The sequence below is a fragment of the Cornus florida genome, unplaced genomic scaffold (genome assembly GCF_030987335.1).
Source record: "Cornus florida cultivar Cherokee Brave unplaced genomic scaffold, ASM3098733v1 CherokeeBrave_3.0.0_Hap2_Chr07, whole genome shotgun sequence".
NCBI lineage: Eukaryota > Viridiplantae > Streptophyta > Magnoliopsida > Cornales > Cornaceae > Cornus > Cornus florida.
In genome coordinates, this window is record NW_026775577.1 from 62,825,284 (window position 1) to 62,843,361 (window position 18,078).

Below are 18,078 nucleotides of genomic sequence, written 5' to 3' on the forward strand. Positions count from 1 at the left end.
CTTTAATCAGGACAGAGCCCCAAAAACTCCAATTACCCGAAAGAAAAAAAATAAAAATAAAAAATAAAAAATTTGAAAGGCCTTCCAAGACAAACTGAAGTTTACATTGCAATTCTCTAGTTCTCCTTACAGTTGTGAATAATTTTTAAAAGAAACATTGAAATAGTTAAAATGGACTAATAATGTAGATTGAATGACAGATGATCTCTTCAACATCGTACTAATTACACCCTATCGTCTAATTCAATTATGATTTCGATGACACTCTTGGTCTACATATAAATAACAGTTGCAATCATTAGAAGACCAAGTTCCAGTAACATTTTAAGACCCCAAAATAGGTAAAATTTGAAGTATTCATACAAAATGCCAGTTTGGCACCATAAAGGAAACAACAAAGCATTTCCTACTTCTCTAAAGAAAAGTCTCAGCAAAAATTTATAGACAATATATATATATATATATATATATATATATATTCCTTCTCATTTAGATGTCACAACATCCTGAACAAGACTTTGACATATATCCTTTAACAGCACTGAAAAGGAGAACATACTCATCAGCTAAGAGTTTGATAGCCCAGGAGCCCTTGCATTCCATCCCGTCTCGTGTCGCTTCTGCCCATCAGAGATGGCATCCATGGGAATAGTTTACCGAGCTCTTTGCCGATTGAACTAGTATTCGATCGACTATCTTTGATCCCAAACTTTGCTCTCTCTATAGCTTCCATTATATCCTCTCTTGACACACATTCACAGCCTGTGAAATCGATAAAATGAGACTACAACTAAATTATTTTTTTCCAACGGATTTTGAATAGAAGAAACTAGAGTACGAAGAGTTAATAAAGGGAATGCAAAATGAGAACTGAAATGTGTGGACGTGAAGTTGTAGTATTCGATGCCTGACATCTATAGGTATGCTCAACAACTGAGTTATCTAACATTATACACATATATGCACACATACATATACGTATATGATGACCATATTTAGAGTCAGATAAGGCAATTACACAAACTACAATTTAGATTGCATTACTGTAGGTAACAATAATGGAGTAAATACACGGAGATATCAACTAACCTCTACGAGCAGCAAGTAAAGCAGCTTCATTGATGATGTCTGCAAGGTCAGCACCTACAAAGCCTTGGGTAAGAGATGCAATTAGGTTGCATATGAGGTCGATGTCTTCCTCAAGAGGAACTCCTCTCAAATGTACAGCTAAAATCTTTCTCCTTCCATCTTCATCTGGTTCTCCCACAAGTACTTTCCTTGAGAAGCGGCCAGGGCGACATAGAGCTGTATCCAACGCTTCTGGCCTATTAGTTGCAGCAATAACAATCACCTTCATGTCCGAGTCAAAGCCATCCATTTCTGTCAGCAACTACAACAACGAAAAGAGTTGTGAGAGCCCATTAAAAGCATGAAATTACTATACAGAACAACAAAACACACTCAGACCAGAAACCATTACTTAAGGAGTAACAAACTTCGAAAATTGATCAGGAAAATTATTGTTAACCAGAGAAAAGTCAGTGGTAACAAAATTTACATTCAAAGGCGGGAACGTTTCATCCCTACAATAGAATTATTTATTATTGTTGTTGTTGTTGTTGTTCTTTGGCTAATTATGGGGATATCACAACAAAGACTTTTAGGGGGCATTACTACCCTCGAAATGGTTTGGAGATGGCATTGTGGGAATTGGGTTTTTCTAGGGATTGGACTGTGACCTTTTATTGTTTGTTTCAATGCAATCCTTGACACCATATTTACTTTTTTACTTTTTCTTCTTCGGGGTAGGTAGCATTTTTCAACCCTCTTTCCTTAACCATGTATCTATTTATTCTATTTAAAATATTGCTTCCTACAATAATTTGCAATAATGTTTAACAGATATTATCATTCTAAAATTCTGTTGGGTGATTCAGTAATTTCAGCAAAAATTCATGACATCCATGAAAATATAACCGCTCAATAATATCAATATCATTACCAAACTCGAAACAGACCAAACCTTTACCATAATTCTGTACAAAGTGACCGCTCTCAAACTCAAACTCACCCTCACGCTTTTCAGCCCAATCTTTTACCATTGCACCAAGCAATGACCTCCTCTCAATATCATCAACATAAAATGTAAAATAATATAAAATGAAAAAAAGTTTTTGGACTAATTAAAAACTTCAGAAAGTTTAATGTACTTGATAAGAAAACTAATGCATCGAAATTGGAAGACAACGTTACTTGGTTTAATGTCTGGTCTCGTTCATCATTGAAACTTCTCCCACGCTTTCCTCCAACAGCATCAAGCTCATCAATGAAAATGATTGATGGTGCATTCTTCCTTGCCACATTAAAAAGGTCTCTAATACGAGCTGCTCCTCTTCCAACAAATAACTCCACAAATTCACTGGCAGAAACAAAGAAAAATGGTACTCCTGCTTCTCCAGCCACTGCACGGGCTAGTAATGTTTTTCCTGTTCCTGGAGGACCCACCAGCAGCACACCTCTTGGTAACCTTGCTCCTAGTTTGTCATAGTTAATAGCTCCTTGAAGGCATGAAACTATCTATAAACAAGAAAAAACACAAGTACGTGGTCAAATGAAAGGTTAAATTGGACTGCAGTAGTTTGCAACTATAAAGAAAGATAAAAGTAAACACACTTCCAAGTGGACACAAAGCTAAAACATTCTCATGGTATGCATGATCTAATGGGAAAATGTCATAATACAGACAGTTGCAAGTTAAAAGAACAATAGAAAGCAAACAAAGAATTTGTAAGAAAAACTTTCTTGTTTTTCTTTTTTTCTTTTCTTTCGAATAAGTTTAAGAATAGCTATTTTACTCTTGACTTGAACAATTTATCCTAATGCCCAGTAAACCACCTTGGTATGTATAGAAGGGTAAAGCGCAAAAAAAGCCCAGCTACAAAAAAAAAAAAAAAAATGGTGCAGAAACCTACCCTGGTGTGACAACACCACCCCTTACATTTTAAAATAGTGGAATAACGACACTCCTTCACCTTGCCGTTAATGGAGCAATTCATTGTCAAAAATACCCTCACTATGAAAGAAAAGGAAAAAAGAAAAGAAAAGAAAAAAAGAAGAGGGATTCAATGAAATGACTAAAATGGATATTTCAATCCTTTCCTTCCTTGCTCGAATATCCATTTCTTGCATTTTTCTTCTCACTCTCTCTCTCTCTCTCTATACACACACACACACACACACACACACACACGTGCGCACACATACATATCAAACTCAAACCTTAGTTCGAATTCGTTGCTTCATCATTCAATCAACTGTGAGCTCTTCCAATGGCTGCATCTGTAGTAGATGCAGAATACCTCAAGGAAATTGAAGACTCGTAATGACTTTTGTGCTTTCATCTGCAGCAAAAACTGCTACTATCATGCTTTGTTTGGCATAATTTTCCTTCTCTTCTTCAATTTAACTCAGTGTTTCATTTATTTTCGTCTGATTTTCTATCTTCAGTTACTTGATTCTCATGCTTGTAATTGATCTATTGGCATTTATGGACATTATGTCGTGTAATTGTTATTTGGTCTAGAGTCTCATTATTAATGAATTCTCTCTCTCCTCCATATATATTTATCCATTTCTCTTTATTTGTTGTACATAGGTTCTCAAATTTTAGGTAATTTTTTAGTGTATTGACTATATTTATGCTTTTAATTGTATAAAAATAGTGATTCACAGAGGCTAGATCATGTTACTTGTTGCAGGTGGTATGGTGCGGGAACTTATGACACCGGAACGAAGACTGGGGACCTGATGGTTTGAGCAGGAACGACAAACTGTACAATCAAAGCTTAAATAATGGTTTGAAGATAGCAATTGATCATTACAGTGTTAAGAGGAGGATATTGATTGTGATCAATTGGTGTTACATGTGTAAGAATGATGAGGAAACGGTTGATCACCTTCTTTTGTATTGCCCAGTGGCTTGGAATTGCTGGATTTTGTTGTTAGGTTTGTTTGGGGTTCAGTGGGTTATGCCCAGGTCCTCCAGAGAATTGGAGAGGTTGTATAGTGGGGGCCCAAGTACGGGATTTCTGAAGTGTTGTGCCTTTGTGCTTCTGGTGGTGTTTATGGCTTGAAAGAAATAGGAGATCCTCAAAGGAAAGGAGAACCCTATTAGGACGTTAAAGTTCTCCATTATTAGCACACTTTTTTGTTGAGTTCTAGGCTATGTTACATGGACTCGGGTACGGGTGTCGGACACGGGTATGTATCCACGTGTCGGACGTGTCAAATCTCCAAACAGAAGGACACATGGACACAGCTAAATATTCATTTTATTAATTATTTTATTTTATTTTCTAGAGTAAAGTAACGTTTTTATCTAATATAATGTTTAATATAGGCATTTAACTCTTTTTAAAGTAATAATATAATGTAATTAAATGATTGGATATGTTTTTTAAGTGCATGTCCAACCAAAAATGTCAGACATATATCCCATACCAATGTCCGAGGGATATGTGTCCGACACAGGTATTTCATTACTTTTGAAGAGTCCATGTAACAAAGGTTCTAGGGAGAAATTGTAAATCCATGGAGGATATTGTTGATTTTTTGGACTCGTTGAGAGTTTAGAGGTCCTATTTGGACTTCTGTAGCTTTTGAGGGATGCGTTCCCCTTTTGAACGCCTTTTTAATGCAAATATTACTTATCAAAAAATAAATAAAAATTCATTATAGTAAGCTTTTACTCCCTAACCATAGGGATTGATGTTGTAGAGAGAAAAAGTGCTGCTTTAGAGAGAGGCTGTACAAAGAGAAAGAGCTTCTGTCGAGCGAGAGAGATGCTGCAGAAGATGGAGGAGGCTTTTAGGGACATTTTTGTCACACAAAGCGCAATTTCGGGTTTTCAGTATGACTTTATGTCAGAAATGATGTTAGTAGCTAGTTACTAGTGTTCTAACGGGATTGGGGGGGGGGGGGGGGGGGGGGGGGGAGGTGCCGCTACGTGCACTGTTGCATGAATTATATGCACATACTTAACAGTAGAGGTTTCCGTGCATGTTTTTATATAACCAGCCGCGCCCGGCTCTGTACCCTATATAGAATAATGAATTACATGTTTATATGCTTACCACAAAATTGCAGATCCCATGGCAACAAAAAGAATTATAACACACTTAAAAAGTATTTCGAGATTTATATATATGTAATCCTGAACTGATTTATATTACTAGAACTTTGAGATCATTTAAGTTTAAAGCATTTGGGCACCTTAATTTTCACAGTCAACAAACACGAACAATCAACCCAATTGGATTTAGTAGTACACACATGACACAACTAAAAGCAATTTTGTGAATTCTGCATTACTGGTGAATATCAACATATGCCAGTAGGGTATGGATGTCAAGGAGCTTCGGAAAATCTTTACACACGTAAATATCCTAACCAGAGCACGACCTGGACTTTGAAAACCAAAGCCTGCTGCACAAATAGGGCTCTGGTTTCAGAGGAAACATCATGAGACCATATATGTAGGATGCACAAATGCATATGTTTACAATCGCTTACAGTCCAACTGATGGTTTTAAAATTCAAAACAAGCAACTTCGGCAGTAGAAAGATGCAGAATTGGCCTCGTGCATCCTTCACTTTTCAAATCAGAACATGACCTTTCAAAACCACCAGAGAGGTGGCTGTTCTTAAAACTTAACCATTGTCTGAATTAAGCTGGAAAATGACCGAAATATCTCAAGATGCAAACCGAGGTGCTTTTTTTACACCACCTAAGAGTTAACCATGCAGGCATTATATTGCCTGCACTAACCAATGCCCCTAGGTAAAACTTGCAAGCCTAAAATTACATAAACCTAGACATTATGCTCCCAACTTGATATGGAGTACAACTTTTCCTCGTCAACAATACATGTTAGATTCTCATTGACGCAGCACTCGTCTGCATATCTTTTTTTTCCTTCTTCTTCTTATCAATGCAACACTCTTCTGCGGATCTTTTTTTCCTGCTTATTTATTTATTTATTTTCCTAATAAATAACCCTTGTTTGATTCAGGGAAAAATAATAATAACACTAGTTTTCACACATTTCCAATCATTTCAGAATCTTACCAAAGAGCTATGTTACATGGACTTCGGTAAAAGTATCGGGTGTATGTATGTGTCCAAGTGTCGGACCTCCTTGAATCACAAACATTAGAAAACAGGAAAATGTGTCAAAAAATTGGGCACCTACCAGGCATTTAAATACATATTTTTTTTTTTTTTTTTTTTGATAAGTCAGGCATTTAAATACATATATTCTAATGTATGATGTAATTATTCTTTCAGGTCATTCTTTATGCTATAATCAATTAGAGAAGTTAAGTTAAATGGGATGTGGTGAAAAAAGAGGTTCAAATCCATCTCACAAGTAGGAAACCCTTCTCTGCCAAAGTTGAGCTTCTTATTTTTACGTCATAACATTCGGAGAATCAGAGTGTCCAATCAGTTAGCAGAGATATGAAAGCCTAGAATCATGGATGAACTTACTATATTAGCCGATATATGATAGCCTAGAATTATGGAATTTGACTTTATTTATGCATATATTTAGGCACAGAATATGCAGTGATTTTATTCAGTTTCCTTTCTTATAATATTAACATGTGCTCTTTTAGTATATAAAGGCTAGTGTTGTGAATGAGTGTTAATCTCATTCAAGCCTTGGAATATTTCTCTTGTATTTATTCTTGGTATTAGAACCAGACCCAACCCTTAATCCAGTATTACGCCAGGTGCCTGCCCGGGAGGTGTCGAGTAGGTAGAGTGGTACAACCGCAACAAGGGCATTGCGAGTTCAGGTTTTGGGGGGGGGGAGGGGGGCGGAATTTGAAGTTCTTGTCCCACATCGGATTCGGATGGGGAAGGTCACGGGCTAATATGGGTGGGTATGCAACACTACCCAACAGTTTAAGCTTTTGGGTGAAAGGGCAAGCACCCAAAAAAAAAAAAGGTCTGTATTTGGATTTTTCAAGAATGGTCCGAGGAGACATTATTGATTGTTTATGGTTTGAGGAGACATTGTTGATTCTTCCATCGACATATTTTAAACATGTGTATGAAGGGGAATGGTCGGAAGAAACATTGTTGATTGTTTATGGTCTTGAGTTAGATAAGACATATTCACAGTGGTTTGGAGATAACCCTATGGTTATGTCTTGGCTAGTCAATTCAATGCAGCCAAACATAGTCATTGGCTATATGTTTATGAAGACCTTATTTGACGATGCATTGTTCAACTTGGGCGACTCTGATATCCATGCAACTTGAGGGGAGTGTTAATAGCCCGAGATATGATAGCCTAGAATGATGGAATTTGGCTTTAGTTACACGAATATTTAGGCATAGAATATGTAGTGATTTTATTCAATTTCCTTTCTTGTAATATTATTAACATGTGCTCTTCTAGTATATAAATACCATAGTTGTGAATGAGTATTAATCTTATTCAAGCTTTTACATATATCTCTTGTATTCCTTCTATTTTGTACTTCTTCTCTTATAACACATACGTCATCTCGTGTCAACATCAGTACTTGAAGGGAAATAGAAGAATCCATGAAACACAACAAAAGAGCCAACTAGCATTTACCTTTACATTTATGCCCAAAGAACTGTATCAACTGTTTGTCTTTTGACATGGAACCCACTTTAAGATTCTCTTTCTTCATGTTATTCTCTTTCTCATGCACCCTATTGAAATATCATTATTATTATTGTTTTTATTTTTATTAGCTGTTTTTAGTCTTTTCTTAGGTGTTTTATGTAAGATCCCTATAATCATGGGATCATGTAGATGATATCCCTGTAATTATGGGATCGCGTAGATTTTGGCATATTTTTTGTCTTTCTTTGATTTGGTTTCCTTTCTTTGTACACTATTCTTGTATATAAATACAGATATTGGCTCTCGGTTTGAGTAAGACAAAACCCAAAACTTCTTCTTTTTGGTATCAGAGCAAAACAAAAACCTTCGCCTCCCCATCTTCCTCCCCCAACGCCGCCACCTGCTCTCTTCATTTTCGCTCACCTCCGGCGCACCTCCATCTCCTCCCAGCCCTTGCGCCGAACCCCTCGGGTAGACCTCTGTTTTTTACTCCTTTTTTAGGAGAATTTCCTTAGGTTTTTTTGTGATATAAGGGTCCTTCTGGTGTTTTTTTTTTCCTTTGTAGGCTGCCAGTGATTGTTAGGTAGCATATTTGGAGGAAAGCGCCGATTTCTCTAGCCTTGTTTTGTTATTTCCTCCCTCTTCAACGTGTGGACCAGCCTTATTTTGGTACTATGAGTGATTCTAGTAGCCAAAAGGACACTTTATCTTCGGGTCGTGACCACACTGCTGCAGTAACCGATACTATTGGTGTCCCTCCTGCCTCAACTCCTCCCAGACCATCTTTTCAGGATTTCAAACAGTTACAATCCCAGATTGGTTAGCTTCAGGACTAGTTCGGAGCCTTATCTACCAGGGCCGGCTCTTCTACCCCCCAACTACTATAGCTACAGGTACTCCTTGTGCTTATCATGTTAAAGCTGGAAAACCTACTTGGGTTCTGGATTTCAGAGCCAATGATCACATAACTAGTGAGTTGTCATTATTTTCTACTCTCATTACCCCAATTAATCAGGCTGTTAGTCTAGCCAATGGGTTAACCACCATTATTCGTAGCAAAGGAGATGTTCATATATCCCCTGATCTTATTTTGCCATCTGTTCTTTATGTTTCTAACTTTGCATTTAATCTTCTATCTGTTGGCAAACTTGCCAAATCACTAAACTATGCAGTGATTTTCTTTCCTCATTACTGTGTTTTAAAGGACCTGTGTTCAATGAAGATTTTAGGCAAGGGATATAAGCACGATGGCATCTACTACTTTAGGGATCCTCCACCGACACCTCCTCCGCTTGCTTCAACCCTTCAAGCCTCTGTTCTTCTAGTTTCCAAGTCTTACGATTTTTCTTTTCAGACTTTAAGTTTATGGCATGCTCGCCTTGAGCATGTAAACTTTCAATATTTATGCTTACTTTTCCCTTCATTAATAACGGCATGTAAGGATAATAAGTTTCAATGTGAGATTTGTGAGCTTTCTAAACATACTAGAACCAGTTATATTTCTCATATGCATCGTGCACCTCGTATGTTTGATCTCATACATTCTGATGTGTGTGGTCCTTCTCCTCTTACTGCTTTTTCGGGGCATCGCTATTAACATTCATTGATGATTATTCCCGTTGCACATAGGTATATTTACTTAAAAAGAAATATGAAGTTTTTCCCTTATTCACTCAATTCATCCAAATGATCAAAACTCAATATAAAACTGTTGTTAGGAATATTAGGTCTGACAGTGGTCGTGAATATGTTTCCAATGAGTTTCGGTCTCAACTTAACCAACAGGGTATTCTTCATCAGTTTACTTGCCCATATGCCTCTGAACAAAATGATGTTGCAGAGCATAAAAACCGCCAACTAATATCAGTTGTTCGATGTCTTTTAAGTGGTATGAATGTGCCAAAGTAATACTGGCACATGGCGGTTCTTACAGTTACTTTTCTCATTAATCGTACCTCTAGTAGAGTCTTAAATGGTAAGGCCCCCTTACAAGTGCTTCAGCCTGATATTACTCTTTTTTCCATCATGCCTTGGGTGTTTGGATGTACATGTTTTGTTCAAAATCGTAGCCCTTCTTGTACTAAACTTGATGACAAGGCCATTAAATGTATCTTTTTAGGATACTCTTCCATGTCAAAAGGTTATCAGTGTTATGATCCAGTACACAAACACATGTATCACTCTCTTGATGTCACGTTTCATAAGCATACCCCTTTTTATGGTTCTAACACTATCTTGCAGGAAACTTCTACTCTCGATCAAGAGGCTTCTCCTGTTGCTCATCCTCTTCCTATTTTTCAAGAAGAGTCTTCTCTTGTGCTTTCCTCACCCCCTTTGCAGGTCTATTCATGCCACCCTCGTGCTCCGCCTCCACTGCCTTCATCCTCCTCAGATTCAGGTTTAGGTAAATCTCTCTCTCCTTTACATTCCCCTGACCCTATTCTTGTTCCTGAGTCTCGGTACCCCACTCGGGATCGCAAACGCTACTCGATTTGGATTCGCTTATAGTACTGATCATCCTATTTCGCAATATATCTCTTATAATGGTCTTTCAGGGTCTTACCGAGCCTTTCTAGGCAAACTTGATTCCATTTCCATCCCAGAAAGTTGTCTGAGGCTCTCCAGAATCCCAATTGGATGTCTGCTATGAAAGTAGAAATGGATGCTTTGCAACATAATGAAACATGTGAGCTTGTATCTCTCCCTCCTGGTGAAAAGACTATTGGTTGCAAATGGGTATTCAGTGTTAAATATCTGGCTGATGGCTCTATTGATCGGTATAAAACCCGTTTGGTGGCCAAAGGGTTTACTCAAATTCCTGGTAAAGACTTTAATGATATCTTCGCTCCAGTGGCTAAATTGACCTCACTTGTCTCGCTAGCTGCGTCTCACAATTGGCCTCTTCATCAGTTTGATGTGAATAATGCTTTCCTTAACGATGATCTTCTTAAAGCTATTTACATGGATCCTCCACCCGGTTTTCAGGCTAAGGGGGAGTATGCTAGAAAGGTCTGTCGATTGCGGAAGTCTTTGTATGGATTAAAACAATCTCCCAGAGCTTGGTTCAACCACTTCAGTGATGTAATTCTATCCATGGAATTTGTTAGATGCCATTCTGACCTTACATGTTTTATTTATTTACCGTTCCTTCACTGGTCGATGTATCATTCTGCTTGTCTCTGTTGATGATATCATCATTACTCGCAATGACATCCCTGGGATTGCTCAAGTAAAGCTTCAATTGGCTAAAGCTTTTGATGTGAAAGACCTTGGGCAGCTCAAATATTTCTTGGGAATTGAAGTTGCTAGATCTAAGCAGGGTATCTCTTTATCACAAAGGAAGTATGTCTTGGATCTTCTTCGAGACACGGGTATGCTTGGGTGTAAACCTGTTTTCACTCCTATGGATCCTAATCTAAAGATCTCGATTGAGTCCAGAGATCTCCTTTCTGATCCCTTGCAGTATCAGCGCTTGGTAGGAAGATTGATTTATCTTACCAACACCCATCCTGATTTGGCTTTTGCGGATAATGTTATGAGCCAGTTTATGGATGCTCCTCGCACAGCTCATATGGATGCGATATATCATATTCTTTGATATCTTAAGTCCTGTCCTGGACTTGGATTATTCTATTCTTCTAGCAAGCAGGTTGGACTATCCTATTTCAGTGATGCTAACTATGTTGGGTCCACGACTGATAGACGTTCCACATCTGGCTTTTGTACTTTCTATGGAGACCATCTTATATCCTAGAAAAGTAAAAAACAACCTATAGTTTCGAGATCTTCAGCAGAGGCTGAGTATCGTGCCATGGCTCAGGGTACTTGTGAGATTCTCTAGCTTTGATCTTTCTTGGAGGAGCTAGGGCTAGGTGAAAAACAGTCCACAAACTTGTTTTGTGATAATAAGTCAAACATCATGCTTGCTTCAGATTCTGTTCTTCATGAGAGGATTAAACATATAGAGGTGGACATTCATCTTATCAGAGAGAGGGTTTGTTCGGGAACTATCAAGTCGTACTTTGTTCATTCCTCTAATCAGTCGGCCAATGTGTTCACCAAGTCTATTGGTCCATCTTTGCTTCATTCCTCGATTACCAAGCTCAGCTTGACTGATATCTTCACTCTAGGTTGAGGGGGAGTGTTGAAATATCTTTAATATTTTTATTAGTTGTTTTTAGCCTTTTATTAAATGTTTTATGTAAGATCATTATAATCATGGGATCGCGTAGATAAGATCCCCGTAATCATGGGATCACATAGATTTTGACATATTTTCTGTCTTTCTTTGATTTGGTTTCCTTTCTTTGTACCCTATTCTTGTATATAAATATAGATCTTGGCTCTTTGTTTGAGTAAGCCGAAACCCAAAACTTCTTTTTTTCACCCTAACTCAAGGAGCATAGAAACAGGAGTCATTGATAAGCTATACTTCTAGAATTTTAGGGAATTATTATGCCCTACACTTCATCCATAAGTACGTACAAAAAATCGAACACACAACAGAACACTTTGATGACTCAAGGATGTTAATTAGACTGAAGTTGGTACTCTAAATTCAACTACTCAGCTTCATAAATGGTAAAGCAATCGAAGGATCCAAGTGTTAACAAAATTATTAAGTACCTATAATACATCAAAAGGATTTTGTATGGAGAATATCTTTCTTCCATACATAATATGGAAGGATGGAAAAATCTTTCTCAAAGTTGTATCGCATGTGTAAAGCAGAAAAGGGTATATTAATCACTACTTGACTCATTGTGCAGTAGCTAGAGATATCTGGAGTATTTTGTGCACTCTTTTGAGGTACACTAGATTTTGTTGTGTTCAGTTGTGGAGCTCATAGGATTGCTGGGGATTGCACAAACAAAATGGTTAAAAGGGCCCGGAGGGCAGCCCCTTTTTGTCTTATGTGGTGTCCTTGGAAGTAGCACTAAAGGCATACTTTCGAGGACGTGGAGTTTTCAGTTTTCACCCCACAAACTAAAAAATGTAATTTTGAATATTTTAAATTTAAGTTGATGGTAGAATTTTCCAGATTTATTCATTATTTTGTTGAATTTACAGGAAACTTAAGTTCATCAAAGGACCTTAATTGATAGCTCCTTTGTATTTTGTGTGTACAAGGCTTGCCCCCCTTTAGGTGCATTCCTTTAATATACTTTTCTTATTAAAAAAATAATAATAAATTTTCAACTCTTGGACGGACCATGGCATTAAGATAATTTAAATAAACCTTTTAATATTTACAAAAACTTTACTATGTAACATTTAAATCCTACAACTCAAACTGGATTAAATCTTTCAACTCAAACTGGATTTGAATCCTAATAGTTCGATGCAAGGCTTGAACCCTTTATATAAGAAAGATTATTAAACCTCAACATTAACAGTTTGAATTTGATTCCATTTGGCATTACGTAATTTTAGTTAAGACAATTCTCAGTGTCATAATGAGTTCGTGATCCATAATATTGATTCTCTCTCTTTTTTCTTTCGTTTTTTCACCCCAAAATTCCTATCCTGATTTTTACCAACAGTCGGACAAGCATAGTTATTTGGCACACCTCACCGCTACACAATTGTCAATTTACAAGTTACATTAAAACTTCTGGGAAGAAAGTTACTTAATTTGAAATTTTAATACACCTTCCAACACATTTACACAATATGGGTGATTAAACAATGAAAATATTAATGAAAAGGAAGCAATTTACTTAATTTGAAATTTTAATACACCTTCCAACACATTTACACAATATGGGTGATTAAACAATGAAAATATTAATGAAAAGGAAGCAATTTTCACTATCTAATATGTTATGTTGGAATATAAAAATAAAACCTAATTTCGAGGAAGTGATAAATGAGAATATGGTGGAAAGCAATGATACCAATAAACATTTCCATCTAATTCCCCACAACAAAAGGGGAAAAAAAACCTTCCAGTTCTTTGCAACATTTGGACAAAGATGGGAAATTGAATCTATGTCGTTTACGGGGGTCATGTGAAGGGGGTGGTGGATCATAAGATCAAACTACCATTTCATATAGCTTTTAAATCAGCTGACATTAAGATGCTTGAATATATACTTTCTACAGGAACTGACATATTTTGTTCTAGAAATAGCGATGTAGTAATATGTGCAACTAGAAAATGTATGATTAATAATCAAAATGTGAGGAAAAACCTAGGAGCAGAGCCTATTAATGACAAAAAGACAAAGTAGATTTATGTGGTATGGTCATATACAATGTAGATCCATGCATGCACCCACAAGAAAAGGAAGATTTGTTTGCCTAGAAGGTAAGAGACAAAGTGCCAGACTAAAAATTACATGAGATGAAGTAATTAGAAATGTTCTTTAAGCAATAAAGGAAACAAAATGAATAGAAAAAGAGAATTCACGTGACTCACACCATCTGTATGGAATAAAGACAAGGATGATTTTCGCCTTTGTTAATATATATTTACTTATCAAAAAAAAAAAGACAAGGATGATGATGATGACGTAGTAATATGTACAATCATTCAAAGGAAGTGTTCCTAGCACTTGTTGGGTGGCTCTTTCATGCAAAAGAGCATACTAACGAAACGGTCTCAAATCATCCACTAAAAAAAGGAAAAAAAGAAAAAGAAAAAGAAAAAGAAGAGCAGCTTTGATGATCATAAAAACTCTATTACCAAACAGATGTCTGTGTTTCTAGATATAGATACTTGTTGCATTCAATTTACATAACATTATTAATTCCATAAATTCCTGATAGTTATGGAAGTAAATAATAATGACTAGTCATCTACTATGTTACATGGACTTGGGCACAGGTATATATCCATACGTCGGACGTGTCAAATCTCTAAACAGAAGGAGACAACACAGACAATGCTACGTATTCATTTCATTTGATTAGTTTGTTTTATTTTCTAGAGTAAAGCAATAATTTTATCTAATATAGTGTTTAATATAGGCTTTTCACTCATTTGAAAGTCATAATACAATATAATTGAATGATCGGAAATGCTTTCAAGTACATGTCCAACCAAAAGTATCACGCACATATCTCATACCCATGTCCGAGCAATATGTGTCCGACACGGGTACTTCACTACTTTTGAAGAGTCCATGTAACATTGTTCCATCTCTTCAAGGTTTATGTAGCCTGGTCAAGGGCATTATTTTAACAAGGAAAAAGAACTCTATGATACCTTCCATGTAATAATTTCACACCTCATCACCATCCAACTCAGTAATACAATGAGTTTGCTGAAAGAATAATGAAACTAAAAAAAAAAAAAAAATCAGCTACACAATATAATGTCAAGAACAACAATAGCTTACCTCCATAAGCTCTACCTTCGCAGTATCAACGCCCTCCACATCATCAAAGCTAACCGTCTGGTTACTAGGGCGCCGCTTTTTAGCTGGACTATTAGCAGAAGAAAGTTGACGATAAAGGAGCCACATCAAAGGAGTCAAAGGAATCCATAGAGATAAAATAGTAATCAAGATACTCCTCATTGACATAAGCACTGATTGAGGGGCAGAGCTATATGTAGTTCCCTTTTCTCTCATCAAAGTAAGAAGATAGCTCTCATCATGGTCTATCTTTCTTGTGGAGTACTGCCACTCGGGGTTAGAAGCACGGGTCTTTGTCAACACTCTCAAAACACTTGCACCCATTACTTGCTGTTTTCTCACAGCGTCACTGCTTGCAACCGTTTCAACCACATTTTCATTCTCAACATTTGTCGCCAATGATCTATCTTCCGACATGGGAGTGTTTTCGGCACAAACCAAGTTGGTGTTGTAATATATACGACGCGATCCCTCCTCAAAAAGGACCCTTTCTACATTCCCATTTTGTAGGCTCATTATCAAATCCGAGTATGGAACAACTTTAGGAGATGGCATTGCAGTTAATCTCAAAAATAAATAGCACAGCCCCAATACAATTGATATTGAAGTAGAGACGGTCACTCTTTTCATATTCTTACGCAGAAACGTTCCAAGGCCATTTAACACAGACCGAATAGACGCACTCTTCAATTTTCTCAACAATAATCGAAATCTCGGGCGCAATCGTAACGAAAACCTCTTCCTAATGTTATTATCTTCTCTTCTTCCCAAATGAGTACTTTTATCTCCATTTTTTTCATTGATCAGTGACCAAATTTTGGTGTTAGAATACAATCTACCTTCAAATTTACAACAATTACGAAAACCCAATACAGGTAAATGAACTAAACTATGGGAAGAACTAGATAATGAACAAGTTACACCTCTATATCTACCTAAAGATTTGGATTTTCCAACATGACCAATCCCTAATTCTTGAGTAATCAGAAGCCCACTATTTGAAACAAGAGCTAAAGAAGCCATTTTTTTATAACAGGGACAGCAAATCTTCCATTATACACACGAAGAATACTAACCCAGTACTGGATTTTCTACGAGATTGCACGCAAAAGTTGTGGAAGAATTTTGAAATGGAATAGCTTTGGGGATAAGATGGGCAATACCTGGGATCAGCTTGGTGGAGGAAATTGCAAAGCGTGTTTGGTATGAGTTTTTGAGGAGATTTTTTGGGTTCTTTTTATCAGTGTTTATATCCACAGAGAACCAACGGTGCGTTTGGGTAAGCACGCGAGTGGGGAAGAGAGAAGGCGAAAGTAATGATGGAGAGAGAAAATGAAAGTGTTGTTAACTTCTTTTTTTTAAATACCAATATACCACGTATAAAACAAAGAAGCGAATAGTTCAATTTTATTAAATGAAGGAAATGAATATTTTGTTATAGGATAAAGAATAAAATACTTCCTTAAATTATGTTGGAATTGGCAGATAACTTTTTCCAAATATATTTTGTGCGCAATACTGAGCTATCACATTTTATTGTAAAATGCTCCGATACCTAAATTATTTTTCATTAAAGGATAATAATGTCTATTTTTTTACTACACTTAAATATTTTTTTTATTTAAATAAACTATGAAAAGATTCATACTAATTTGATGATATATTCTCCATTAAATTTGCATAAATTTATCTTTAATTTTTTTAATTAATTGTTTAAATAAAAAATCTTAAGTACAAAATTTTGAAACAATTTAATTAATTTTTTAATTTTTCATGAATATATTACATGAAAAAGAATGTATTTTTTATTTAAGTAAATTATTAATTTTTCATCAATATATTGTATGAAAAAGAAAGTTTTTATCGTAAAAAAGTTTAAACTGAGTCTAATAAGTTTTATTATAAATAGTAAAATTTTAATAATAAGTTTATCATTTTAGAAAATGATAGTGACAATTTTTTTTTTTTCATTTTTATGATAAATTGATATTAATAATAAATTTAATGTAAATAGCTTAATTAATATTTATATAAGAGAAAAGATAATAAAAATAATTTAATAAAAAATGACAAATTTAATGAGAAATGGTCACATATTCTTTTGCAATAGTTTTGTCCTTGTAGACACCCCATTTTTGTCTTCCCCTTTTAACCAACTAACCTTCCAAATCTCGAGAAGGAACAATGTTTTCATCTCCCGAGACCATTTCCCCAATAGGGCCCGCCTACCATAGAAAACTGAAAATAGACAATCAAATCGTCTGATTGGCCATCGGACTTCACCATTACACTCACGACATCACATAACGACACAAAACACTTCGATCGACCACATCGCACACTTTCCGACACCCGATCACCAATTCCCCAAAAAGGGAAACATTGACATTTTGCACTACAACCCTGTGATCCGATTGTCAAAACAACAAACAGACTTTACCATTGAGTTTAGAACAACCAAAAACCCTAGGGTACACCTCTCCTTGAAGTCTTTACCATTCTCCATCACACACTTTGACCAAAACCATCGGCAGGGCCCTAGCGATCAACCCCAAGTTTGACTTTTCACAAAGATGGACAAACTCACCCACAAAACCTCACCATTGTGCTCAGAAGGTCCAAAAACCTAGAAAAGCACTATAATATTGCCTACTTTCCAACCTAGTTCACCTTTGACCAAGTCTCTACGGTAGGGACCAACCGGTCAATTCTAATATTTGAATTTTCCTCCAAAATGCACAAACAGGCAAACGGATATCACCATTGGATTTAGAGGGTCCAAATATGCAGTACCCCTAATTTTCAGAGCATCTAATTTATTATTTTAATTGCATTTTAATTATTTTATTTGGCTAATTGTTAATTATTTGATCTAAATGGCTATTTGATTAATTTGGTCAATTAGGTCATTTTAAATTATTTAATGTGCTTTATTTGTCATTATTTGTTTATGTCCATTTTGCTTGTTTAATTAATTGGTTTATTTTATTTTAATTGATCATGATTTGGGCTTGGAGTTATTTAACCCAAAGAAATGGGTTGGGTTAATTGGA

At 36.1% G+C, this 18,078-nt stretch overlaps 1 protein-coding gene across 1 annotated transcript; it reads right to left on the reverse strand.

Annotated features, from left to right (window-relative positions):
• Positions 1 to 273: 273 nt before the first annotated feature.
• Positions 274 to 16,348, reverse strand: LOC132267262 (probable inactive ATP-dependent zinc metalloprotease FTSHI 3, chloroplastic). The gene is made up of 4 exons (XM_059768381.1): positions 15,008 to 16,348; positions 2,254 to 2,577; positions 1,090 to 1,390; positions 274 to 762 (listed from the first exon to the last, which is right to left on the reverse strand). Exons 1-4 carry the CDS (start codon positions 16,046 to 16,048, stop codon positions 563 to 565), a joined length of 1,866 nt encoding a protein of 621 aa, XP_059624364.1. The 5' UTR covers positions 16,049 to 16,348; the 3' UTR covers positions 274 to 562.
• Positions 16,349 to 18,078: the final 1,730 nt, after the last annotated feature.

Excerpts from the sequence above, each read along its gene's own strand:
- LOC132267262 (XM_059768381.1), bottom strand. The coding sequence starts at position 16,048 with ATGGCTTCTTTAGCTCTTGTTTCAAATAGTGGGCTTCTGATTACTCAA. Across the intron at positions 2,578-15,007 it reads CGAAGGTAGAGCTTATGGAG|ATAGTTTCATGCCTTCAAGG; the intron begins GTAAGCTATTGT and ends TCTTGTTTATAG. Across the intron at positions 1,391-2,253 it reads GAGACCAGACATTAAACCAA|TTGCTGACAGAAATGGATGG; the intron begins GTAACGTTGTCT and ends TCGTTGTTGTAG.